The sequence below is a fragment of the Oreochromis niloticus genome, linkage group LG5, assembly GCF_001858045.2.
Source record: "Oreochromis niloticus isolate F11D_XX linkage group LG5, O_niloticus_UMD_NMBU, whole genome shotgun sequence".
In the NCBI taxonomy this organism is placed as follows: Eukaryota; Metazoa; Chordata; class Actinopteri; order Cichliformes; family Cichlidae; genus Oreochromis; species Oreochromis niloticus.
Genome location: NC_031970.2, coordinates 37,912,189 through 37,939,800, shown reverse-complemented (window position 1 = coordinate 37,939,800; position 27,612 = coordinate 37,912,189). Strand labels below are relative to the sequence as shown.

Genomic DNA, 27,612 nt, shown 5'->3' with positions numbered 1-27,612 from the left:
GGTGGAGTTGCTGGACTGGCATTAAGTCTCGGGTTTTCCTGTCTGGACAGTTCTTCCCACGCCTATTCCTAATGGTGTAATTAATTATTTTTTTGTTGATGGGTGGTGATTGTCCTTGCTGTGGTTGTCTGTAATCTCCTGTGCCTGTGTAACGCTCTTTCTCTGTGAACAAGAGAAACCTGCTGCCTCCAAGTCACACATGCCTGAAGACTGTGAGCACCATCAGCCGCTTTTCTCAGCTCTGGCATGCCAGTGCATTTACCCTCAAAGGACTAACCTCCTCTCCACCTGCTTGCCAGCTCTCCACCCATCCCCTCTCAGCAACTAGCTGACCAAGTACACCTCCTGAGTTCTGAGTAAGACACTTGAAAACTCTCAATCTTACCAGTATCCGTCTTGCTGCACTTCAATAAACATCTAAACCTGCCAGCATCTGCTCTTTGTTGGTTGTTCAAACCAACTTAAGACACAGTAACAGGTGAGAATTCATATTTTATTATGAGCATGGACATTAAATGAGCATGGACATTAAAGGGAGTGGTAAAACAAATATACAGAGAGCTCATAAGACACATCTATCTGCACAGCTGAGGCTATTAGATCATTTCTGCCTTACTCTGGTATACACCACAGATCTGCAGAGAAAGACTTGAAGTCAAAACAGCAACCTGCAATACTGCAAGACTGACCTGACAATACGGACTGGGAAATGTTTGCAGGTGAGACTGATCTGGAAGACTATGCCAGTTCAGTTCTGGGATGCACATACTTTTGCATTAAAAAAAAAAAAAGGACAATAAAGCTGTACAGCAAAGTAGGAATGCGGCCTTCAGGTCAGGGTACAGAGGAGCCTACAGCACAGCCATATTTACTTCCTCCTCTCCATCTGCTTTCATGCATTCACTCATTTAGGGATCTTAGAATTCAGCCTACAAGAAGTGTAGCTCCTTGATCTTCCCAGTCGTTCATCTGACACCAAGAAATACCAAGCAGGATGCAAACAGGCAGACAACTGCTCCGATTTGACTGTATATCATTTTATTTTGCGTTCTCAACATTGTCACAGTACTAGTTTTACATCAATGGGTATTTTTCTACTTAGAAACAGAATGCATAATAAAATAAGAGCACTCCTCTCTTCCCTTTGACTTCAGAAGTCTGGCTGTGAGTGTGAGAAAACAGAAGCATCTCAGGAAAGACGACAGAAGCGGTGTTAACCGTGTAACAATTGGCTGTTCATCTCTAGATCCTATGATAATTCAGTCCTGTCGGAGGCAGAGAGAAGCAGTTTGATTATGTAAAGATCACAAGGGAGCAGGAATGCACCTTCAATGTAACTGTAGACACTGAATAGTAATAATAAGAATAATTAATAACAATAATTTACAGACTATTTACATATGTTACTCATTCTTTATTACCAACTTGCCATTAAAATATTTCCTCCATGTCCAGCCCTCTTTACTTTTACTTCAAGTTACATTAGATTTCATATTTACACTCAGCAGTACGCTGCCAGGTCTTTATACTCTACAGTGGAAATATGGGTGAAATGCATGCCGGAGGAGAATGATGCACAAATGAAAAGACACACTAGCAGTCCAAAACTCGTCTAGATGTAAACAAGCACAAGTCAGAGAAGTCACAGCTATGCTGGAAGGTTAAGTTCTAGTCAAGCACGCCGCTTGACAGAGCAACAGTTGAAAAAACAAAAACAAACAAAACCAAAAAAGGAGAGCAGAAGAAAGAAACAGTAGGCATCAATGGCATGCAACAAAGCACCTCACATGGAATCTGGACAGGTTTCACAATAGATCAGTGCTCTGAAGGAACTGGAAGGTTGTAGCGTAATAAAAGTAACTCGGGCTCCTTTCTTGGTGTCTGCCTGTACCATTACTCTCTAACAGCCTGTTAGTGTTCGAACCCTGGACTGAAGACAAACTTTGTGATTGGTCATGTACAGCATTGGGGTTTAAATATAGCCCCAGTAGATTTCACGTTAAACTGATTTCAACAATGCAATATTGGCACTTTCCTGACTCTGTAGCACAGAAACTGCAGCCAACTATAAGGTGTGAAAGTTACAGGAGCCTACAGTGCACGGACACAACAAAATCTATTTTAAAGGTACTTTTTGTAAACACACACTGCAAATTGTACGCATGCGTTAATAAAACTTTCACCACCAGGAGGCAGTGGTTTTCTCAGCAGGTGTGTTGAAATGTTTTCGGCGGTGTCGTTCTTTTCATTTTTTATGTTTTTTAACGTGTTGCCTTTTGCAGGCCACCATTGCAAATAGGAATGTTTTCCTAATGATTTACCTGATTTACAAGTTATAATGTTACATTTATTTCAGCACCATCTTGTGGAACAAATGTGCATTGCATGAAAGTACAGTTGGGTCCTATTTTAACTTAACCCTGTAATGCCAAGTATATCATAATTGATACATGAGTTTTTTAGACCCTTACATTATCAATGTGATTTCTTTTTTCCTGAAAAACCTGAATAAACTGCACAATAAACTTTTAAGCAATAAATTGCACAAAAATGCCGGTTGTAGCAATAAATTAAAACTCATATATGCAAATTGATATTTCACTTCTTTTTTGTAAAAAATTAAAAGTAAGGTTGAATAAACACTCTCAAAAAGAGTGTTCTGAGAGTGTGAATTTCCTGGCAGTTATTTCTTGGTTCAGGCTTTTCAGGGTTAATACCATACAGAGATGATGTCCATGAAGTCATAGTATTTTTTTTCCACATTATTTGATGGCTTCAGTTCATTTCAGAAGGTTTTTAACCATCAATTTTAAATACGTACCTTTAAATAAAATTGTTCTTTTTCTAAAAAAAAAAGATAAAGAATCTAATTAGATAGTTTTTTTTTAACATTATTAAATGCTTTACAAAATCAGTAATAAAACTTTAAGAAGCACAAGCTCTGGGTTGCCAGGTTGTAAGGTCTTGGCAAATCTACATCCTCACTCAACCTTTCCAGGAAATATTGAAGCAGTTCTCATAGTTTTTGCATCTTATTTGCTTAGAGTATCACCTCAATAAGAGGCAGGTTGTACTGTTTGATGTGAGAGTTAGCACATGTAGAGGGGAAACTGTGCCAAGTATGGAACCTGCTTTGTAAATCCACAAATATCACTTGAAACTGCCCTATGGACTTGTACACAAACTCTAAACTCTGCTTGCACACGTGGGAGGTTTTACTTGTTTATATATGCTTTTCAAACCAGAGTGGAACCATATAAAATTGCTTATTAAACCTACTAATGTTTGGAAACTCAACAGAGTACCTTTAGCCTGTGGAAAAGCTTTGAAAATTACATTTGAAAATCTATATACTGATAACATTGTGTAGCCAATCAGAAACTAAATGGCTTAAAAAGAAGGGGAACAGAGCTGTAACTGCTTGTTTCAGACAGCAGATGAACTGAGTATGTAAACATGGATTATTCTGAACAGTGAAAAGCATGCAAAGCTACTCCAATAAAAGCAGAGAGCTAAAAAATAGTGTAACAAATACCATTTATAATAATCGGTCAGCTGCAGACTATGGATTCCTGGAAAAAAAACTACTTTTGGCTGCTCTTTGCCAAAGCAGGTAGCGCCTCATGTTTGATGCCCGTCCTTACATAAACACCAAAAGAATCTGTGTCTCTTCTCTGGATTGAATTGGGGACGTTTGGCTTGTTAGGTGAATGTGTAAACTACTAGACTGTTAGAGAGAAACCTTAAAAACGTCTAATTTATCGTATGTCATAAAATGTGTAATTTCCTGTATAACTGGGTAAACATTAGGCCAGAAGACACTTTCCAGAACTTGGCAACCCAAAAGTTGTCTTATAATGAATATAAAGAGCATTTCTAAGCGTATTAATCAATCAAATGTTATGAAGCAAGTATAAAGCGTGGCTTTATTTGAGGGCATATATATTTAAGAATACTGATCTACTGGACACCACTTGAAAATGGTAACGTGTGCGCCGCTGACAGACATAGAGAAAATGTGAAGATAAAAGTTTCCTTTTTATCACTCTGATTTTCAAATGACAGAATCCACAGAGCTTCCCCGTTACAGCTTTGATCAGGTCCTGCTTTAACTACAGTTGAACACTAACGATCCAGTTTAACTACTGTACTGCATGTGGATCGGGTTAAAATACAGATTTGGTTACTTATCGTCTGGAGTGACATGAACACATCGCTGACTTCGGTTAGCTGTATTTGAAGAAGTCAAAACTATTCTACCATTCTTTTTTTTTTTAAACAACTGTCAACTGTAACACTGATATAGTTTGGGAGTACACAGTTTGAAAATAGCCTCAAGATATAACGTTACATGCAGTTCTTTTCTGTGACACTCTGTATCAGTGTGAAAGGTCCAGTCCCTCCAAATCCATGTGGATACTTGCACTTCACTGAAACACTGAGAAAGAAATGCCAGAGGACGCCAGAGGGAGAAAGTAAAGGGCGAAACTAACAGAACGACCAACAGATTGAACTTGTTCTTAGACAAAAACAAACAACAACAACAAAAAAAAACAGTAAATACATATTGCACTAGTTTAAAAAATGCATCTCACAGTCTTTAAGCAGATACAGACTAACTCCTGCCATTGATATCAGCTATGTAGAATGCACGCTGCATCTGTCGTTTTCAAAAACAGAAAATATGCTCCAGGACAGCAGCCCCCCAGCCTCCGCTCCACACACACACCACAGATACTGTGCACGGGATGACCGGGAGGTAGAACCAGCCATCCCATAATATGTCAGAAAGATGATTGATATAAAACCGCTCTCCGTAATGAGTCAAGCATAAGGGCGCTGTCACCATCACAGAATGATAATTATTGATTTTTGCTCCGTGGCATCCATCCGAGGGAAAAAACCTCAAAACAAAACACTCAGTTACGGCACGTTCGCCGCTCCAACAGACACACGGGGAAACCGAAGAGGGAGAGGGCACGCTCAGCCAGCTGAGAGCTTCCACAGTGGGACATGTTTTCCTGCTGCACAGTTTCTCCCTCAGTTTCCACATGAAAAACATCCAGCGTCCTCCTCCTCCTCCTGCAGGACAGACTTGCAGAGTCCCACCAGGCTGCAGGACAGCCTTTATATATTCGTATTGTTCATTGGATTCTAAAAAAATAGTTAAAAAAATAAAAGGAGGGCAGGCAAGCAGCGAGTGCCGCTGGTTTCCTTTGCTTTCCAGAGCAGGAGAGAGAGAGCTCCACCCCGGAGACACGTGCAGTGAATGAGACTGTAGGCAGGCTGGAGTGCAGCAGCCCTCAACAATCTAACTTCTAGCTCAAAGGCAACCGTTCACAGCAGTACTCTTGCGTCCGACTGCCTAACTAAGAAAAGCTTTGATTGGTTTCTTAACAGTGAAACTACGCCACCTATGTGCAAGTATAATACTGACAGTTTTCATCGATGCTGTTTGTTCTGTAGTAATAACTATAATAATAACATTTGATATTATTATTTTACAAAATACTATGCACAATATACATAAAGCAATCTGTGTGACTAAATTAGTAAATGCTTTAATAATTGGCACATTTATCACTGCTAACAGAGATATCACAGTGCACTGTGAGCTACTGCTACATTAAATACTCGCACAGCCACGGCTGAGGCTGAGCTGTCGTCTTCGTGTCTGTTCAGCCAAACCGTCCTGACAACGTTTAAAGTTACTGTGTGAAGATTAACATGTACTTCTTGTGTAAAATACTAGTAAGCGAGTTCCCGTAGTTTACTGAGAAACAAACAGTAGTTGTGGTCTTTGTGCATGCTCTTGTCTGTTGCTCCTGAAGCGGGTAGACATGTCTTATGTCCTGAAACGAAATGACAGAAACGGCTCTAAAAGAAAGGAAAAAAAAATCTGAAGGAGGCACAACGGGATCTCGTCTGGCTTCGTAGCCCCAGACCGGCGATGCACAGTGCCACCGTCGCGTCAGCCCAGGAGGAAAAAGTTCAGCTGCAGGGTCCAGAGAGGACGCCCTGCCCCTCACACCACTGTGCTGATGCCGCTGTGCTTGGGCTTGGTGCTGCTGGGTCCCTGGGAGGATGGTGGCGGCGCGCCGTGGTGGTGGGGAGGGCCGTGAGTGGGGTGGGTGGAGGAGTGCGGTGGGTGGCTCCCGTGCCCATGGGGCCCGTGAGGATGAGCCGGGTACGGCTGCTGCTGGCTGTGAGACGGGGGAGGGTGGTACTGGTGCGGTGGGTGCTGCAAGTGGGCCGGCGGGTGGTAGTGGTGATGGTGGTGATAAGGGGGTGGGTTCTGGGTCATGTGGCAGAACTGGGCGTGATGCGGGTGCATGGGCACTGGTCCTTCCGTCTCCACGCGGGCTGTGTGGTGCAGGTTGGCTGGGTGCGGGGTGTGGGAGATGAGAGTAGGGTGCAGCTGGGGCTGAGGGGTGGGGCTGGGCGACTTCACACGCCTGGTGCCGAACAACGATCCAAGCAACGAGGAAGAGTTGGGCAGGGACTGGGCACTGTGACGGGATGGGCAGTCTCGGGTGGAGGGGGCTCTCCGCCGCATGTGAGGACTGCTAATGATGGACCCCTGCAAGAGAGAAGGCTGTCAGATCACACAGACAATCACGAGATCCACAGCAGACAAACGCACACCTGCACTTTCGTATGCTCTGCAGCGTGCACAGCCTCGCTCAATTCTTTTCACAGCGGCACCGACCGCATGACCAGCTACAGCTGATCTCAAATCTCCCATGATTGCTTGTGCTGCCTTGTGGAAAAGCATCTCCATTTCCTTTTCCGGTTCACTGCCTTTGTTTGTCTATCCATGCTAACATCTCACGCTCCACTCTCCCTAAATGGTCTGGAGGCTCAGCTTGCCGAGCCTGTCAGAACCTGCAGTGTCTGCGCTGTCATGAGTAGACACACAGCTTGTACGTCTTCAGCTCTGAGAGCAGATGCTTTTGTGAGTTTTCATCACTCCAACCTCTGGTTTCTGAGCTCTCTAAATTCATGTAAAATCACTTATAGATCTGTGGACAACAATCTGACACTGCAGACCTGAATAAGGTATTTTGCCATTTGCATGCAGCTCATACTTTTAGATTTACTGTCTTTAACTTAAACCAGAAATTTCCCCCGAGCCTGGTGAAGAAGTAATTTGTTCATTTTCTTTACATTTACATTTACATAGCACAAAACACACAATAAACAATAAATATAACATAAGATAAATACAACACAGTCTAACCAAAATGAATAAAGCCATGCATAAAGTGCACAATGAACTAATAATAGATGATATGCAAAATCCAAAAAATCCAGCCTATTTAATTATGATGTACACGTGTGTTTTTATACATGAATACTGCTAAATTAACAGAGTTACATAATATTCAGAATGATTTGCGATGGTGTCTGCGTGCTTTGAAGGTAGTGCATTTTATTTAAGAGACAAGGAAAGGTAGTTGTGAACTGTTTTTAAAAGTTAAACACCTTGAGCTGGAACTAACTGACTTGTGATGTTGGTTTATAGTGCTGAAGGATTTGAAATCAATCTATTTATATGGTGTCAAATCACAACAACAGTCACCTCAAAGTACTATATAATGTAGGGTAAAGACTGCAATAATACAGAGAAAACTCCAATAATCAGATGAGCCCCTATGAGGAAGCCCTTGGCGACAATGGGAAGGAAAAACTCCCTTTTAACAGGAAGAAACCTCCAGCAGACACAGCTTGGGGGAGAAGGGACGGAGTAAACTAAAAGTAAATGTGTTTTAAAGCCTTTAATATTTCCTTGTTCTGTTCTACAACATAAAATACATTTAAAAAATGGTAACATTTTTGGACCAAACAGATTATGCTTCAGTCCCAGTGATTCTGAATCTAGTCTGAAGTTTTTCAGAGATGGAGAAATAGTAAGTTGTGCTATCTCTTCATGGGACTTGTGTATAATCAGGGGTGCACATAAGTGGTCCGCAGGTGCGCATTCGCTGTCAAAATAAAAGGCGCACCAGATAAGAAGTTGCAACGCGCATTCGCGTACATAAGATTTTCTGGAGGAGGACAGACATTTGTTTAGAACTCTTAAAGATGTCGAAGAAGCAAGCTCCTTTAAGCAATTACTTTGCTGTTCCTCCACCTCCAAAGAAATGTCAGAAGGAGTCCGAACCGCAAAAGAAGCGCGTATTCTCGGAAAAGTGGTTGCAGGAGGTGAGCTGGCTTCAAATAAATGATGAACGCACAGAGATGTGGTGCAGAATATGCCGAGAAAATCCCACTCTAGCGGACAAAAACAGCGCCTTTTATATGTACGCAAACGCGCGTTGAAACTTCTTATCTGGTGCGAGTCTTTTATTTTGACAGCGAATGCGCAACTGCGGACCACTTATGTGCACCCCTGTGTATAATAATAAAAATAGTCTGACAATAGTTAGATTAGTTCGATTTAAGCTAGCATTGAAGTTAACTAAAAAAGTATGCTAGTCTCAAATCATTAAATCAAATTAACTCTGTCAGCCATATATAAAACAGAGCAGGTTATGTTCTCATTACTTTATAATTTACACTATCATTTGTTTATTTTTGAATTACTCATCTGAATCTGCTAACATAAGTTATCAATACAAACAATAGGGTAAAGGCTTCCATATTATCCTGTAATACAAAGATAATGTAGAACACTTAGTAACTGGAGCACAAACTGGAGAAAGTTCAGAACAGTCCCAGTCTGAGAAGGTAGAACATGTCATACTCTATGTTGGATAAGTGCAACAGTGAAAAAGGAACGGACAGGACTTCCTTGTTGATGTCAGAGGTCTGTAAAAGAAACTTCAAACTGTGTCAGCATGCAGTAGAACTGTCAGGTTCATCCTGAGTGATCAAAAAAGGACAACATTCGGGTAATGGCTAAAAACTGTTACCCCCTACAAAAGGCAAGATAACTCAAACGTAAGAGCCTATCATCAACGGAGCTGTCAGGTCTTTATTAGTCGTGCCATGCTGTGTACGTGAAGGGTTAACATGCTAGATGCAGCATCATTCCCGTTCTACTCAAAACATGCACAGCAGCCAATATGCTCAAGACTAAAACACAGACACTCAAAAAAAGAGAGAAAAACACTACAAAGAAACAATGAAACAGAAACTTGTGATCATAGTGAGCAACGTAAAGTCGGAGGACAGCTCGGCATCAGTTGATCCAAACTTACTTCCATATTGCTGTCTAGTGATCCTGCACTGCTGCGTCTCCCACGCTTGCCTGCCCAGAACATGTAACATGACAGATAAGACATGCCTGGTTAAAATATGGAGGTGCACATATTTCTTCTGTCTGCGACGGCAGGATGCTAACACACTAAAGTGGTACACGGCTAGCTAGTGGCAGAATAGCGTGGCAGAGGGAGGCGAATAAGAACTAAAGGAAATGGAGAAGGAACAAGACACTGCTCCGAGACAAGGTCAGAGATAAATCTGTGCAGTCAACTTGAGTCACTGCTGGCAGGAAACCTTCCCATCAGCAAAAGAACTGATCTGACTGCAATAAAATGATGCTCATGTCCATTAAGATGAAAGACTCCCAAGGGACAGTTGTAAAAAACATTGGGTGAAATCAAAGCATCAGGGGCTAAAATATGCAAATATAAGCAATATTCAATGTTTTAAACTCAATGTCATTAACTAAGGAATGTCAATGAATGTTACTGACTCAGGCTGATGGTCAAAATTCGCAAAGTAACCATGCCACCCACAAAACTGTGGCTCTCCTCATAACTGGTACTTGTAGATGTGTAGAGCTCCCCTTTAAAGATAGAGAAAGTTCCCCGAGAACATCTAGGCTTCCGAAATCCAGATCTGATCAGGCTTTTAAAGGCTCTCCCCTCATTCAAAAAGACACACTGATAAAAAACGACAGCTCACTTCAGTCTTCGAGGTTGCTTCCTCACTTTGAGGTCATTGAGTGTGCCTGTGCAGAGCCGCCTGTCTACACCCCGCCTGAATGGTAACATTAATTCCTCTTACTGCTAAGACTCTCAAATTGATCGCAGTGACCTACATAGCACTGCCTCCTCCCCCTTGTGATGCAGGATTATTAGTTGATAGCCTCCAGTAAATTATACGTAGGCCCATTAGCAAACACACCCATCTCTATCTCCTTGCTTCACTGGCTCAGACACTCTGTACCAGCAGGATGGCCGCCATGCCGTATTCCAAGTTTCTAAATCGATTAACATCCAGAAGGAGTAAACAGTGTCATGCCAGCATCTAGCACAAGTACACAATCTACTCAGCCTAGATGAGGGATGAGACAGCATGTTACTATGGCAACCCCTAACTTTACCTGCATCTGAGAGATCGCGTAGGGAGCTGCTGAGGGCGCTTCTCTTCAGACCTTCACCGATGGCATAGCTGTCGTCAAGGCTCGCTCGGCTCAGGTTTCCGTTTCCTGCATCCTTCTTTAACCCGGAGCTCTGGGACATGCTAGGCCTCACCACGCCCTTCTGTTTTTCCAGTTCAGCTGTGCAAGGAGAAAATACATATGTGCCATATACTCCTGGCTTCCACATATTTTATACTCATGCGAGACAGCTGTTGATATCGTCTATAAAAACATGGGAACAATTTACTCACATTCTATCCGGTACTTCTCCATCTCTTGGACTTCTGCAATAGATTCTCGCAAATCATCAGTGAACTTTTTGCGGTCCTGAGGATTGGGTGCATTGAAGTTGATGAGGACTTTGATATCAGCTCCAGGAATGGCTGAAGTCAGGCGAACGCCATTGGGATAGTCTAAAGAATGATGAAAATGACATTTCAGACATTATACTATTATACTATTGAAGTCTATGAGAGTTAGGACTGATGTTACCAGTAGGACATAATAGGATCCGAAACCAGCTGCGGGATATCAGAACTACCATCAGAAACAACAGATTTAGGATATTAAAGTATGTGTATGTGGAGTATGTGACTTTGAATTATATATATATAATTCAAATATATAATTCTTTGCATTATATATATATAATTCAAAGTTCAAAGTCTCCATGATGGCAAGCTTTTTGCTCTGAGGTTGGCTGTTATCCATCAAAAAGGAACTTTCCAATAGACTTTCCCATTGGGATTTCTGTTAAAGGAACCATGTTCTGACTTAAGTTTAAGTGCGAGAGTTTAACCTTCAAACAGTCCTTGTTTAGGAGGTTGTGTTGATGGAACATTTGGGATCTTTGACTTTGTTGATTGGTATTCTTGTATCTTCCCACTAGTGTCCATTAGCCATTTATAAGAACCTGCAACTGTAAACAGTTATTTTTTGTGGCAATTTTTTGAAAAGTCATGGAGCTACAGAGGAAGTCCCGAACTGTTTAGGAATTTTTTGCATATAAAGACATCAAACTGGATTTTCAAGCATGACTTTTGTTGGTGCTAACCTTTGTAATAATAATTTGTAATAAAGATGCAGTTTAAAAGTAATAGTTTCTTAAAATGTCTGCTAACCAATTTGCGTTATGAGATCAGACCAAAAACAGGACTGAAGAAACTTGTGGTTCTCTAGTTCCCTAACATTAGTTCCTAGAACTAAGAGGTCTGGGGACTCTCAGTGGACACACATCTATAACACAGTGAGTGCTTCATGCAAATACCACTTACACTGATTCTCAAAGAGGAGGACTTGCATGCCATAAAGAGAGAAGGACTGTCGAAAGCTGTATGTCACAGAATTCTTTTTCTTCTGGAAGATTTTTGTAACCTGTAAGAAAAAGGAAAGCACACACTCGTTTTAAGACTCTTTCACTCTAAAACAGAGTTTGTTCTTTGTTTACTGAAAGTAACATCTGCCGTACCACTAGCAAGTCATTGAAAAGGAAGATCTCCCTTTGGTGCAGGCCCAACTTTTGAGGTTTGTTGGGGTCGGGCACTTCAAAAAGTCTGCAGTAACAGACCAGTCTCCGGTGGGGTAGGGATAGTACCTGCACAATACAATACAGTATAATTTCTTATTCTGTCTCTTGGTGCTTCACAGAGAGCTTTCAAACATGCTGCTTCAAACTTTATGCCTCATACAGCCTTGAGGAATAATAGAAAAATCCCACTCAGCGCTAATATGAAAATAACTGAAAGGAAATACTTACACAACCAAGACCATGATGTAAAGAGCCAATCTAAGGAGTAAGAAATCAAACAAGACACATTTCAGAGCTTGAGGGACACATGTAAGAAATGTATGCAATAACAATGAAAAGAAGTTTCAAGCAATGTTTAAGACCAAATTGAAAACCAAAATAGTTTTATGGATGACAGAACCACGCTGCAAGCATCCTTCACTTTCCTCTTTTCTGATTCCGTCCCCCATAATGGTCATGACATCATAAGGATCATTTCTCAGGTATCGAATCACAGAAGGAGTAGTTTTCAAATAAACGCCTTCAAGATCATTATGTTTATCTCATTTTTACAGAGCTTGTCAGCTGAGACTTTTTTGTGGTTGGTACTCAGGGCAAACAACATACTGCAGTAATTCACAATGGTATAGTGGCCCTGAAGAGTCACACAGTGAAGAAAGTTGGCCATGAATTAACCAGCACACTGTAGCAGCTCAGAGGTACACTGGGTAATTTAGTGTTAATGCTCCTGCTTGGATTCAGCTCTTGAATGGAGGTTTTGTAAAAGAAAAGTAGTTACACTTCACATGTCGCTGTCCAAGGTCAAACTCCAACTTACTGGCTTTTTTCCAACGATTAGCTTTTCCACTTTCTGAACCTGGGAAACGTGGTCTTCATTAGTCTTGAGCTCCCGCTTGCGAATCCGTTCATATATCCCTACGAGCATCTCTCGGGGGATGTCCTCCCCGTCATCAACTCCTGCCGAGGGATAAGAGGAAAAGAGAAATAGAGAAAAAAAGAGGGATTAATGATTAAATTGCAGATTTATGCAAGCCAAACCTCTAAATTTACTTACTTGCTGCATTGCTTATGTATCTCAAAATACATACAGAAACGTCCTTCACAGCTCTCTGTGGACAAGTATTTTCTCCTCCATTCAATACTGTACTTTAATTACAGACACTTCAATAGGCAGAAAAATTATTCAGCCATTTCCTAATACCCTCAAAATCTGTTGAGGACAACTAAAAAGTATTTTGCTTCGACAGGAAAGCTTTCTTGGCCATGACTTCCAAAAAAATAAATACCTTATTGACATGGCCATTAATCAAGGCAATGTGCATGCACAAAACTCAATTTTAAGATGAATATTTATCCTCAGAGAAACACAGTAATGTGTAAGGGGAATATTGGTTTTGTGACAGAAAGTTGGATGTGGTGCAGTGAGGGAGAACAAAGTACCTCTAAGGTTCTTAACAAAGTCCTCCAGCTTCATCTTCCTCTCAGGCTTGACGTTGGGGCTGTACATGTCAGTGTTGAGGAGGATGATTGCAAAGGCAAGGATGAAGATGGTGTCGGGGTTCCTGAATTGTCGCACCACACCGGGGTTGCAGATGCAGTAACGCTGGCTGGGAAGAATATGTAAGGAGCAGAAACTTTCAAGTCAAACTGAATGCAAAAATAATCGTTCTGTGAAACAATATGTGTGTAAATTAATATTTTTGAGTCATTAATCCACCTATATTTACCCCTAACAGACAAAAGCAGAACTATTTACTTTAATAGAACAACTGTGCTATCAAAGTATAGCCAATGCTAACTTTAGCTAGATAAACTAATATATTAACAGAGCTATTGCATGTATTATAAGAATTTACTATGATGTCCTTACATATTCTACATCTAAATATAAGCATTACATTAAATGCATTAGTACTGACTAACATACAGTAGGTGACAATACAGTAGGTACACACAGTAGGTGACAATATGCTAGCCTTAGCACGTTAGACTAATTAGCTCATTTAGACTACCCAAAGACTTGAGACCTGAGCCAGTTTCTAAAAATGACTTTAATACTACTTAAATAACACAACTAATATTACATCAATTTCACTTTGACTTATGTTAGATGAATTCCGGAAAGTTACAATGCAATGCTTTGGTTGAACATGGGAGCTAGTTGATAAGAAGGCATCAGTAAGACAACTTCACTTCAAGGCAAATTAAAGGTGCAAGCTTCCCTGTAAGCGATTAATTCGGGGCATAGGTATCAATGCTTCACCTGATATTAATATTGAGCTCTCTGCTATCTGTTCTGCAGTCAAAGAAATAATGTAACATCTGCCAATACAGCCTCCAGGTATTACACGGGCAATTTCTGAACCACCACAAAGGGAGTTTGTACTCATATCTGGATATGGCTGCAGGTGAGCACCAGATGATCAGTCATCACTATCTCCCCTGTAACTATGCTGTTTACTGAGGCCGAAATGTCCTTGCTCACTGCTGATCGAAGCAAATTCTCTATGCACATGAGAGCACCTTTTCTGCTGGAGGTTTTGGAAAAGTAAATGAGGCACAAACAACATCTATCAGCAGCCCTGAGGGAGGTATTCCTTCACTCTTTGAACTAATTTTCTCTAAATCATTTTCTACAATGCCTTGGTCGAACAAAAGTCTGGATTTGAAATAGCTTTGCACCGCTCTATTGCTTTCTGCTCGCAACCGTTACATTTAGACTTTTTGGTGTCACCTTTGTTTTAGAGGATAATGGTGTTGTTGAAATTGAGCAAAGTTGGTTTGTGCTATCCATTAATCATACACGCTATGTTGGTGGTAAATACTAGACACGGCAATGAACCCCATAATGACCATCCTGTCACATAATCAGTTAGTCTAAATTGATATATGACCCTATTTGCAAAAACATCATTTTACACCTCCTTTCTATAGAAAGGCACATGTAATGGTTTAGATTTAAGCTACCTACATTGGTTTGGGAACTAAAGCCATGTTTATGCACCCAGCTTTTAAAAGCATGCCTTACCTGAAGGCCTCTATCAGTCGCTCTACCTTCTGTGCTTCCCCTTGGACTCTGATGTGTGCCTGGAATTTCCTGAGCGCTTCATCCAGCTCCATAGCTGAAAAGTCCATTTCATCCACTACGCAGCTGGTGAAAAACACACGAGTTAACAGTGAGCAGGAAGTTTGGGAGTGTAACAAGCACCTGCCAATTCAACTTAGAATATTTTAGAAGCTCTTGGGGGGGGGGTTTGGCCACGTAGGTGAAGAACAGTTGGAGAAGTTTAAGATTAAGGATGACTACAAAATTGGTTGTTGCCAGTGAGTAAGTTGATCTGCTGTTGATTTTTCAGATTATTTGCAGGACATGAAAGGGAGCAAGAGTTTTTGTGCTCACTTGACACTTACTTAAGTAAAGGAAATGTTTAGTTCTTCCTCTGCTGAGAAGAGGATTGTGACTCAGCACTCCGGAGCAGTGATACCTTGCATGTCTGGATTTATAGACATTTTCTCAAGGAGCCCTTTAGTTATGCCTGTCAAACTGACACCAGCGGACCTTTTCTGGCCTTATCCTCCACTGAATCTCAATAGGCTCTGACAGAGCTGGTGTATTTCAAGTGGGTCTAAGATAAGTCTGTGCAGTCTAAAGCACGAGGCACTATTTGAATGATACAAAGGAGTGGAGAGTAGACAATCTATACGACTGCTCTCTCGTATCAAAAAACCCAGGAACTATAAAGAGGATCTGTATGTTTATCTGAGCATCATGGCAATTTCCTGAGTGGATTCCATTTCTGCTTATTTCCTGCATGTAACTTGAGTCATTATATAGTCCTTAGACAGTGTGAATGAGGGTAAATTACAAACTGCCAACCTTATTTGCAACTAAATGATGATTTATATTTATGTTCCCAGGAGGCAAATAAACTAACATTCTGTGCACTGGCATAGTTGGCAACTTAAATCAAAAGCCTGAAATGATTCATCTGCAAATACAAATATTCCAAAAGAGTACACCGGCATGATCTGCTGCAGACTCACTCGAGGACATCCCGGTTGAACTGTTTCTGCCGATTACCCAGGAACTCGCCAATCATCTGCCTACTCAAGCCTTTCCTCTGGAGCAGGAAGTGGGCCACACCCACCGGAGTGTCTGGAACAAAGTTTCGCTCTATCAGATACTGAATGCCTTTTTCTGGTTTCCTAGAGACACAGGAAAGAGTACAGAAAGAGAGACCAAAAAAGAGAGAGGCAAAATGAGAGTGGGTGAGGACACATTCCAAATCTGTGATTATCTCGTTGCGCTCCTAACCACGGCCAAATGTGTGTGGCATGAGGGACAGGACGTAGGGAAGCCAGGAGAGAGTTACAACTCTCTACAGTGTTTATCGCAAATGATTAAAAGGCAATTTATAGCGGGCTCAGAAAGAAACCAAATCCACAATCAGCAATGATTAAACAGAATCAGCCGGGCTCAAACGAACTGCTCGGGATGAAGTGGAGCAGAATGAGTTTGAAGCTTGTTTTGCACTTTAAGCAGAACAGGCAGAGACAGTTCTTGTTCCAATCAACATCACTGCATTTTAATGTGAGGTTCATTTCGAGTTTCTAAGACAAAAAAAACAACACCCCCCCCCCATTTTGTAAGTCATGTGAAATGAACTGCATCTAATTTGAACACGCCAAAGTGTGTGAATGTATCATGTGTTAAGTGATGTTCTATCGTGGCGTGGACATACTTGTTGAAGAGATTTAGGCCAATGCGGTAATGCCTCTTGCGAATGATGTCATTGCTGAATGCAGGTGAGTCCCAGCTGTTTCGAGTTTCTTTGTGGTACGTCTGCTTGCTGAGCGTCTGTTCACGCAGGCTGTCTCTGGACGAGGATTCAGAACTACAATTGATGGTATCGTTGGAGTTTGATGTGCTGTTGATGCTGTCATTGTCGCCATCTGAGAAATCCGACTCTGACTTGCTCTGCCGGTTTGCTGTACCATTGATTGCCAGATGGGCCTCCAGCTGTCGCGATCGATGTCGGGAAGTGTCTTCTTCTCTGGAAGGCCCTCGAGGTGGCAGGCTGTGGCTGACTTGTTTAGGGCTACTCTGCTGGTTGCTGATGCTTCGTTCGTAGGCATTCTGTCTCTTTAAAGAGCTGCGGTCAGAACGATCACTCAGCTCCACTGAGCTATCACTGGGAGGCTCTATGGTCAATAAGGGCAGGTGATCTACCCGTAGACGTTGCTCTTGGCATTCCAAGGAAGGTGTACTGCGGCAGCTGGTATCAGTGTCTCCTTTTTCATCCTTATGAGCAAGAGACCAATAATCTTGTGAGGAGTTGAGCGAACGCTGGCGCAAATCTGATTCTGTGCTTGAGGGCCGGTCTACAGACTGAGAAAGAGGGAGGGGTGGTGATAACTCCTCTTCGTCGATGTACAGGGTGACATCGCTGTAAGACGCCGTCATCTCATCGAGTTTACGGTGTTCTGAGGCGCTGTGGGAGGGTTTCACCTGACAGGTGACCTCTCTGTCCATATCCTGGAGGCCTCTCCCTGGCTCTGACTGACTGTCTTCACCATGTAGGCTGCGGCAGTTCAGAGCATCATCTATGGACTCGGCTAGAGATTTCACCTGCCTTGAAAAGGCATCTTCTAGTTCTGTGATGGCATCTGTGAAGTCGCTCTGTGTGGTGGGGGTCTTGGCCTGCACACCCATCTCCCCGCCATGGTCTGACTGCCTTAGTGCGCCAATTTTAGTGCCATCATCTGTTAGAGAGACCTGCTTTCCCTCGAAGTAGGAGCTATGGACTTTTTCAGGTCCTTCAAAGGAAAACTGCATTCTCATATTGGATAGGACGATCCGTCTGGACATACGGTTCTCAGACATAGAGCTTCGAAGACGCTCAAAGTTTTTGTTCATCTGGTATTGGCGGAAAGCTGTCTGTATGGTGCGGGCAGCATGCCGGGTTATGAAACGCCCACCATATTTGCGCTCTAGCATCTCCACCTGTAGGGAAAGGAGGGAAATTTGAGAGAAATGAAAACGTATGGGAACATGGGAACACGGGAACACTTTTCTCAATAGTCCCTTTAGACGTGTTCTTACGAGACTCGAGGCTTGCAAAGGCATCCTGCAATGGTACAACCGAAGCAAAAAACAAAACACTAAACAAAAATAAGAAAACCCAGAAAGCTAAATTCCTGAGCTCTCTGGCAAAAGATATTTGTCTGACACACAAATGACACCGCTATGATAAAGATGGTTCATCTATGATCACACAGTCTAATTAAAGAGACTTGACCACATTATTTTTAAGACATGGTGACATCAATAACTAAACAAGCTTTGTTCACTGAATGAAGCCTTGGGAGTAACAGCTGAAAGCTCTGAAAAAACTAGCAAGGATTCTAATCATTCACCACAGCCTGTAAGCACAATGGGTACAGGTGGCTTGTTTTATGAGAAAGAGTACATTTTCTAACTGTATGACCACTTTAGTTCATTAATATAAATGTAAGATAACCAGAAACTGCTTTTTTCTGTGAAACTGAAAAGAACAAATCTTACTGAATCATTGCAGTGCTTGAGAGAAACAGTATCCTGTCTTGTATTCTGTATACTACTATACTGAAAAGTCTCAAACTATATACCTATAGTTAGAATAATGTCGGGGCTGAATTGCATTGCCCCCCTCTCATTCCTGTACCGCTTACACTGACCTGGTTTCCACCTATGGACTCATAGGGGTAAAAAATGACACTAAATCTATACCACTTCTTTATGGGATGGCCAAGGAGGCGAGTGGATTTATACTCTCCACAAATGGAACATGACAAGAAGTTTCAATGCAAGAGGTTAAGCGGTGACAAAAGGATTAAGCGGTGATATCATTTCCTATCGATAATGTATTACTAATATAGTTGTCATACAGATGCTATTTATTATTGAAACACTATTATTTTGAAACAATGACAGTTTGATATGTCATGTGATAAATAATTCAGAAGAGCATTTAGCTACATTTGAAAGTATGCTTAGTAACTCTCGTCTTTCTGGTTCATTCTAAGTTCTTAGTGCTTTCCTGTGGGCTTCAGCGATGTGAAACTATAGAAGTAATAAATAAATGCAAACAGACTCTAGATAGTCTATATAAACAAACTATGCTGTGAGTCTGTTTGGTTGGCACACAAACAGAGCTAAGGAGGGAATGATGCTCTCTACTGGGGTCACCAAAGTCACTAGATGATCTTTTATGCAGTTCTTCTAAAGGCCATATAAAGGCACATATTTTCCTGAGATATCCTTATACAAGAGTCTCAAATTCTACTCAGCAACACACTTTAATGCCTAGTTGTCTGTTTTTTCTTTGGACTTGCTCACAGATAAGACGCTGTATGGTTTCCACTACCCATAGTCCTCTCCATGTTGTGGTCAAACCACAACCTCTGAGGCTGAACAATGAAGTCAATCCTAAAATGCCAAAAACTTCATTTCCCTTTAATGGCTACTTGAGGATGGTAGCAAATCTCAATATTCGCTCAACTTACTCCTATTCAAGTCACTGAACAGGACCCTTTGAGTGTGTTGATGCCTAAGTTTGCTGCTACTTAAGTTATTGGTGTTCTCTGGAAAAATGGTGGAATTCACTGTCATGTAGACCCTTAGTACTTGGCTGAAGACCAAGCAAACCATCCATGCCTACTACTGCTGGAAAAAGAAATGACTTGCTCTGATTATGAATTTTTTATGTGTTGAAAGTCTGTAACAGTCTGCATGGCCCTAAATACACATTACAAACTAACTGGACTTCCAAACTAGAAGGACTTGATGCACCACATCACCTACCATGGGGTGTAAAGCTAATAGATAATGGTGGGCAGCAAACTAATGAAAACATTATAAGAATACAATACAACAGGTTGCATTTTTTTTTTTTTAATGTTGACAGAAGTTTTGTTTTTATACTTTCAGAATAAATCAGTCAGAAAGTGAAAAATGGAAAAACCTTGGCAGTGTTGAAAGGCACTGAAGTTTTGGCTAATAATTCTCCTTTGATGTGCCACGAAAAACTAGGATCTACTACACATCTGCTCATAATGCCTCTGTGTTCAAGCTACTCATTACTCTAAGTTTTAACAAATGGAAGTTAGTGTGGCCCTTTCCTGTCTCACCTGCTTGTCCTGTAGGTCAGATGAGAGCTCATAGCTCTCTGACAGCGAGCGGGAGCGCTTGATGGCCTCCTCTTCTGCTTGCTTGCGGAGGATGGACTGAGAGTGCTGAAGCTTGGGCCGTCGGGGCCGTGAGTGGCCTGGCAGCAAGATGTGCCCGTAGAGCTGGCTGTCCAGGTGGTCGGGGCCGAGCCCGCCGCTGTGGGTCACTGGGACACAACTGTAGCCACCACTAGGGTCCAAAGAAGCTCCCACTTCAGTGCCTGGAGCATCACCTTCCACACTGCGGCACACAAACACACAGAGAGCACGCCAAGTTAGTCTGCTTAGTCATTTTCCTGAGTGCACACACTCCCTTGTGTGTGTCAGCACAGAGCACGTGACAGATGGAAAAAGTGAACTTTGATACTGCTGGCAGGGTATAAATGCAAGCGAGTGAATTTATAGCAGCAGTCATTGCGCAGCCTGCCGTCTTTACACATTCTCTTTGCAGAGCAGGAACAACCTCAGGCTATCCCAAGCAGCCGTACGAGTGAGGCACTATGTCTTAATTAAAACAAATGAAATGACTGTGAATAAAAGCTGACTGTTAAAGACACACTTTAACTCCACTAATGCTGAAATTACCACAACATTATCAGAAACCCAATTTCTTACTATAAACAAAGGAGCACCATGTCAGAACTGATTAAAGCATGTGAAGTAGTGCCTTGAATATTGAGATCAATACAGACCTTTGTTCTCTCACAGAAGTTCAAACATCAGTTTGGATAAACTGGCAATGACCGACCGGCTCGCTCCAGACTGTAAACTGCTATAGATCTGTTCTCCCAGCATACGGCTGTTCGCCACACATCTTACACTGTTGTGATTTCCTACCATATATTTGGTTCTCAAAGACAGCTCCATAAGTATTCCTGTAAACAATCAAAGATTCTTCCTTACAGGACTGATCTGACTGCTTTCTGAATGTTTGACGTAATGAGATCTCCCTCTCCACTGACGAATGTTTGATTTAAGAAAGTTTTTCTTTGTACAGAACTGGATGTCAATGTAAGGACATTAAATGCTTATTAGACTGCAGATAAACATTTTAGTCAAAAGTGTGAAATTCCATGAAAAAGGAAGGAAGCTCTGAAATGAGGATTGCTGACGATAGAAAAAAAAAAAAAAGATGGCAACTGAATCTATCATAAATCAAAGTGAATATGCACTTCCTCCCTCCCACTAGTTGCAAATGATTTTTTGCTCATTTACTGCTTATACTAATATCCACTGCTATCTACACACTTAAAACACAAAGTATAGGGTTGCAGGTGACAGCAGCGTATCGGTCATACAGCTGTGTGGCTCACTTTAAAGTTGCTATCGGCAGGCTTCTTTTTACTTCTCTATTTACTTCTTAATTTTGAAATAAATGTTCATTTCACAATGTAGTGGCTATAATAATGAGAACATGTGTGTTCCCTATCAGTCACACATTTACTATGCAATTCTGTTTATCACCTTGTATGATGATGATGGCTACCAAAACAGGAAGAGCATATCTACTGGGAACTTACCATAAGGAGCTGAAATACTAATGGCAGAGCCACAATTAAAGGAAGCCTGTTAGCCTAATACAGGTGTTTAAAAAAGAAGTTTGGCTAGCTGAGATGGGTATTCTAATGACTTACAGCTGGGAGACATGACTTTAGGTCCACGGCATGAATCAAACCCTAAGAGACCAACCTGTGCTTCTATTACAACATGAGCACCTCTACATCCTTTAAACAAGCATTACTACTTAAGCATTATTGCAACTACTAAGGGTTCATTAGCTTACACGCCCCTTTGCGATCCACCTCCACCCCAGCTCCTCCTTTCATGCCATCATGTTACTGATTCCTGCTCTGTTCTGCACTGGGTCTTGCTGATGCTCTTACTCTATGGTGGAGGTCCCAGAACAGAGCTATGCAGCCAAATATAAATGACAGCAGATGAAATAGCTGCCTCTTTTTAAATGCAGTGGTTTTGATTAAACTGCAAATATAGTCCAACAAAAGGTGATTGCTGATATGTTCACAGTGGAATGTTTGTCATGCACGCAGTTGGCAGGACTGAAGAGTTTGCTTTCTGCACATGCCGTTTTTCCGTGAATGTAGTCATGGAATTATTTGTTGCAAAAACAACAAGAAGGAGATCACACTGAAGCAATTGGTGAACACGTCAGGTTGGTGGCCTCTTAATGTGCAGTGAGGTGGGGATAATAATCATAGTGCACAACTACACTTGTATCTTTTGCTGTAGTTCTCACATATGAGTTTGATTTGCTCTTCAGTACTAATCATTTAGTCAGCAACCACTGGAGATAGCTTAACTGAATTTTTGTGTCTACGTTGTTTCGTGAAAGATATCAATCAACACTACAAGAACAGGCATAATATAGTACAACTCTAATTGCCACTTTCTATTAGTGCATGCTGTCAACTGCAGTCGAGCTCACTTCTAAATTAGGCAGAACACTACATTAAATTGCTAATAAAAAAAATAAAAAAAAGACAAGCCTATCATTAAGGCTGGCTGCAAACCCCTCTGTTCACCACCACCATCTAAGAATGGGTAAAACCACCACATGTGGTATGTATCATGACTTTTTTTTGGTTTATTTGGTGAGGTCTCACTTTGGGGAGGCCTGAAAAATAGATTAGCCTAGAGCGTGGCCTCTGACCATTGATGTGTTTTGGCTATTTATAAGCAGCTGGGCTGTCCTTAAAGGACAGCCCAGCTGCTTATAAATAGTGTGTAGGCATATTTCTGTATGTGGAGAACTGCTGTTTAAGAAACTATGTGGTATCAGTGCAGTAGAACTGGATGTAACATTTGATATTTTGTAACATGCATCCATGTTTGTTACTCTTCATCTGCATCTCCTAAACAATTATTTCTGCATGAGAGACTCTCTTTGTCGGCCCTCAGGAAGCAAATTGACAAGTCCACCAGCTACCACCAACCAGGCTGAGACATCACACAAATCAGAAAGTTGCCGATAGCTTCATGTGCAATCATGATTTGTAAAAGATCACACCGACTACTGCACTGGCATGAGGAGTTAGACATCCAGAAACACTTAGCAGATATGCTTTTCATTATCAATTCATTTCACACAGAAGTACACAACGGCACTGTCAGAAAAAACAAGACATCCATGTTGCAGGATGTTGGCCTATTGTTGGCTGCGTACCATTTGACCTGAACAGTCAGTCAGAGAGAGAAATGTGTCAGTACTTCATCAAGCCAGGGCGTGATGGGGTCTGACTTTAAAAACAATGCATAATCACTTTTTCCAGATTTCAGCAGCTTTCTCTTAAAAATGTTCCTTTTGCCATCAGTGTGATGGGTGAGGTAGAAAGGCGCATCTCTATGGGAGAATGTGTCAAAATTAGATAATAAAGGGTGAAGTAAAAGTTTGAACAGGAAAGAGATTTGATATCCAGGATAGGGGCAAAGCGGTAGACTAATGATTCCTGTCATCGTTCTGAAGAGGGTGATATTTAAATGGGCCTACATTCACTCTATACCAATCACATAAGTTAGACTTCTACTGAGAAATATAACATATCAAAGCAAAAACAGCTACATTTTATATTGGTGGTGTTCTGAGATAAATCTGAAAAATGATTCATTTGTTCAAATGCTCAAAATAACCAAATGCTGTGTTCATCACCTCACTTGGGAGGTGTCCAGAGGTGTCCGCTCTACTCTGACCCACACAATCTGAGAAGTCCATTTCTATCTTTTTCTTTCAGTCCAGTCTTTGGACAAGTTCCAATTTGGTTCCAATTATGCTTCGCTGACATGGAAACCTTTCTACTCCTATCCTTGCATGGTTAGTATGGAGTTTAAACAACTCTGTGGTTTCAGGAGAAGTTACACCACAGCTGTTCTTTAAACTACTGTGTTCCTGTTTTGCTCTGTGTAAAACATTTAAACAAAAAAAGAAGGGTTGTGTTAGTTTGTGAACTTTGAGATGAATGAGTCGATAGATATTTAAACACTGAGAGGAGCTAAGTTAACCATTTCTCCCTTCTTCGAATCTTTAAGCTCAAGTTTGTCCTGGGGAAAAAAAAATGTGCCTAAAATTAACAATAGCTTAGCCACAGTAGTGGCATTTAGAACAAATTTGGAAGGCCAAATATATATATATTTGCAATAATGTTTATTTTGCCAAGTCACTGTAATAAACGACAGTTTCTCTGTCACGTGATAACATCTCCTATTAGGGAAACGTCCCCGCTCTCAAGCTGGACACTCATACTCATTTTAAAACCACTTTCGGCATTTTCATTCCCTTCCCTGTGCACCCTCAACACATTTTTAATTTTAAAAGGAACTAATCTAATCAGACAGAGAGAGCCCTTTAATTAGACTGAAGGGTGGGCCATAATACATCTGCTTCAGCAGAGGAAGTTTAATTGGAAATATCAATTCCGTTAGACGGAAGAAGAGCTTGGCATGCTCGAAACGTGGCACCAAACTCAAACCACTTACAGCATGCTGATGTCTTCAGTTAGCTGGTTATGTTGCATGAGAATGACTGAAGAGTATGTTGCTTATATTTCAACATATATGAAGTAGTACCCCAGCAGTCAGAGAGGGAGAGAGAGATTTGTTCAGAGCAGGAAGAATTAGTGTGACAGGTTTTAGAAAACGCTAAAGGATCTCCTTCCTAGATAGCTCCAGTTTTCATACTGTAGTACTGTATAGGTGCATATTAATTAGAGGTTATGCATGTAGCCAATTAACTAGCTAATTTCTAAAAAGAATGTAACTTCATATTGTTGCTACAGAGATATCATAAAGATGCTGGAAGAACTGGGATTGGCACCTCCAATGTTTGAGATGCTGATGGAGGTAATTCCACTACCTCAGTTTGGTACGTGTTTGGATCAGTGCTGGACCAGAAACTGAGGTGCAGCAGCGACTGTGGGGAGCATGGCTGAAGCAGGAAGTACCCGGATCACTGATATTTGTTTAAGTTAAGTGTATCAGTGTTACCGTGTTGGGACTCCTCTTGTGTTAACTATAATCTGGCTTCAACCTAACACACTGCTACAGCTTCCAAAATGTCAGCCAGTTGAATACTTGAACCGCTTTCATAAGAGTAGCTTTTTCTATTTCACTTATCCTGTTAGCAGTGGAACATTTCAGCCTTACATCTAAACATCCCGGTCATACTTCAGTGATTGACAGCCATCTTATTACTACATTAGACCAAGTAACATTTCTGAATGAGTTTCAGTGCAGAGCAAACACGAATGCAGTTGACAACTGACAAACGACATAATCCTAGAGCCTAATCCTTAGCAGAATTCCCCCCAGGGGGACTCTTTGTATGGCAGGCATTTGTTTATTTACATTGATTATTTCAGAAATTAGTTTAAGAGTACTTACTTTGAATTATATATCCATCCAACCTCTTTTCTACTATGTGTTCATAATAAATCTAATTCGACAAACAGCTGCATCTGAGTGCAGATATTTCACTGTTACTATGACAGACATGCATAATTCAGTTCCATTCAATTTTCTTTATATAATGGCAAATCACAGCAGCAGTCAAGGCACTTTCTATTGTAAGGTAAAGAGCCTACAATAATGCAGAGAAAACCCCAACAATCAAACTTGGCGACTGTGGGGAGCAAAAACTCCCTTTTAACAGGAAGAAACATGAGACAGGGCAAAAGACACACTAATTATTGATAACTAACAATTGCATCATGAGGTCTTTAAGATTAGTTGGGGCTGATTACTCAAGACCTTGTATGTGATGAGAAGAATTTCAAACTTAATTCAGTCTCGGTCGTTGTGTCCTTGGGTAAGACACTTCACCCGCTGCCTACTGGTGGTGGTCAGAGGGCCCGGTGGCGCCAGTGTCCGGCAGCCTCACCTCTGTCAGTGCGCCCCAGGGTGGCTGTGGTTACAATGTAGCTTGCCATCACCAGTGTGTGAATGGGTGGATGACTGGTTGTGTAAAGCGCTTTGGGGTCCTTAGGGACTAGTAAAGCGCTATACAAATACAGGCCATTTACCATTTAATTTTGAATTTAACAGGGAGCCAATACAGAGAATCCACTATGGGAGAAATGTGCTGTCTCTTTCCCTGTCACTCTCAACTGAAGGCTTTTAAGGGAGGTTTTAGGACAGCCTGATAATAATTATTTACAATAATCCAGCCTAGAAATAATACATGCATGAAGCAGTTTTTCAGCATCACTCTGAGACAAGACATAACATTGCACATCACAGTATTTACATTTCTGTGGAAAGAAATGTAAAGAAAGTGTAACTTCCTCTTATGTCAGGGAGTCAGATATATAATACTGGGCCTTACTGCCAGTTTTCACTTGGAAACAGTCAGTTTGACTGCAAATACATGCAAAAATTGGTCTGATGCCGAGATCAGAGAACTGCTCTCCCTTCATGTCAAGGATAAGATAACGAGTGTTTAACAGGACTGCAAAGGTCTTACACGTAATACCCAACTTCCTGCACCGCCTGGTCTAAATTAGATGCCAAAGTTCTCTGAAATCCTCAGCATGTCTGTAACAAGCTGTAAGGAAGCATTAACATAACAGCTACCCATGTCTGTATAACACAAATCTAAACCAATAATTTCGTGACAACCCCAGAAAATCATGTAAGGGCCTCGGAGTTGTTGTCTTCCCTGTCTGGAAAGTCCATTTGAGAAATGGTCCAAAGCAAACTATTTATTTACAGAGTGGCTGAAGCAGTGAGACGCTCTGCACATTAGACCCGCCCTGTTTTATAAACAGCCGCTTCTTCCGCTTTCCATGACAAAACTTCAGTCTCCTGGTTCAAGCTAACATTACTCCAGTGACGTCGCAAATCTCAGGTTTCAGAAAACTCCACTGGAGCCACTGAAGACATTACACAACTCTTTTCACCATTTCAAAATATTAACCTCTTCCTGACGTTTAGAGGTCCTGCCATCCAGCAGAGGTGCCAGATGTGGTGTTAAAACTTGAAGTCTTAACACAAACAATCACACCCACATTTCCTCCAGGGTGCACCTTCCCTCTTGTTTCATTACAGCTGCCGTTTCGAATCAGAAACCCACAGAGTGCCTCAGAGTCCCATGACAGTGCATAAATTGCCGCCTGATAGAATTTTAATGATGTGTTGGTAGCGGGCGCTGGTGTGTCAGAGCCAGTGGAGAGGGAGGGAGGAGGAGGGAGGGCAGGTGATGCGAGGACAGTGCTGGTGTCACCACCTCCCCTGGAGACATCCTCCCTGTGCTGCTGTGTGACTTCTTCAAAAACCCGAGTCTCTTCTCACTGTGTCACTCTGCAGTGATGAATTAATTACTCCGACCTGTCACTCAGACGTTTGCTGTGCATCCACGCTGACTTGTACGTTTCATCGTGAGCTGATTAAGCCTAACTTGATTAAACCTGAGTTAGAGGGCACTGAGTTAGGAACAGTAAAATATGACTCAGCTGCATTCACTTGCTTGGCACTCAGTGGGAAAATCAACGGCTTTCAT

General features: G+C 41.6%; 1 protein-coding gene across 9 annotated transcripts in view; it reads right to left on the bottom strand.

Moving 5' to 3' along the window:
* Positions 1-1,241: 1,241 nt before the first annotated feature.
* The window catches only part of iqsec1b (IQ motif and Sec7 domain ArfGEF 1b), a 262,794-nt gene continuing 236,423 nt past the window's right edge, over positions 1,242-27,612 (bottom strand). For 8 of the 9 annotated variants that reach the window (XM_005452240.4, XM_019358559.2, XM_019358558.2 and 5 more), the window contains 13 exons: positions 20,070-20,349; positions 16,643-17,904; positions 15,945-16,106; positions 14,929-15,051; positions 13,341-13,507; positions 12,718-12,857; positions 12,129-12,158; positions 11,841-11,966; positions 11,647-11,746; positions 10,624-10,785; positions 10,334-10,510; positions 9,204-9,253; positions 1,242-6,580 (listed from right to left, as the gene is read on the bottom strand). In XM_005452240.4, coding sequence (XP_005452297.1) covers positions 6,026-6,580; positions 9,204-9,253; positions 10,334-10,510; positions 10,624-10,785; positions 11,647-11,746; positions 11,841-11,966; positions 12,129-12,158; positions 12,718-12,857; positions 13,341-13,507; positions 14,929-15,051; positions 15,945-16,106; positions 16,643-17,904; positions 20,070-20,349 — 3,334 coding nt within the window. In that variant the 3' untranslated portion in view covers positions 1,242-6,025. The remainder of the gene's footprint in view (positions 6,581-9,203; positions 9,254-10,333; positions 10,511-10,623; positions 10,786-11,646; positions 11,747-11,840; positions 11,967-12,128; positions 12,159-12,717; positions 12,858-13,340; positions 13,508-14,928; positions 15,052-15,944; positions 16,107-16,642; positions 17,905-20,069; positions 20,350-27,612) is intronic. The other variant, XM_019358561.2, reaches the window with a different exon arrangement.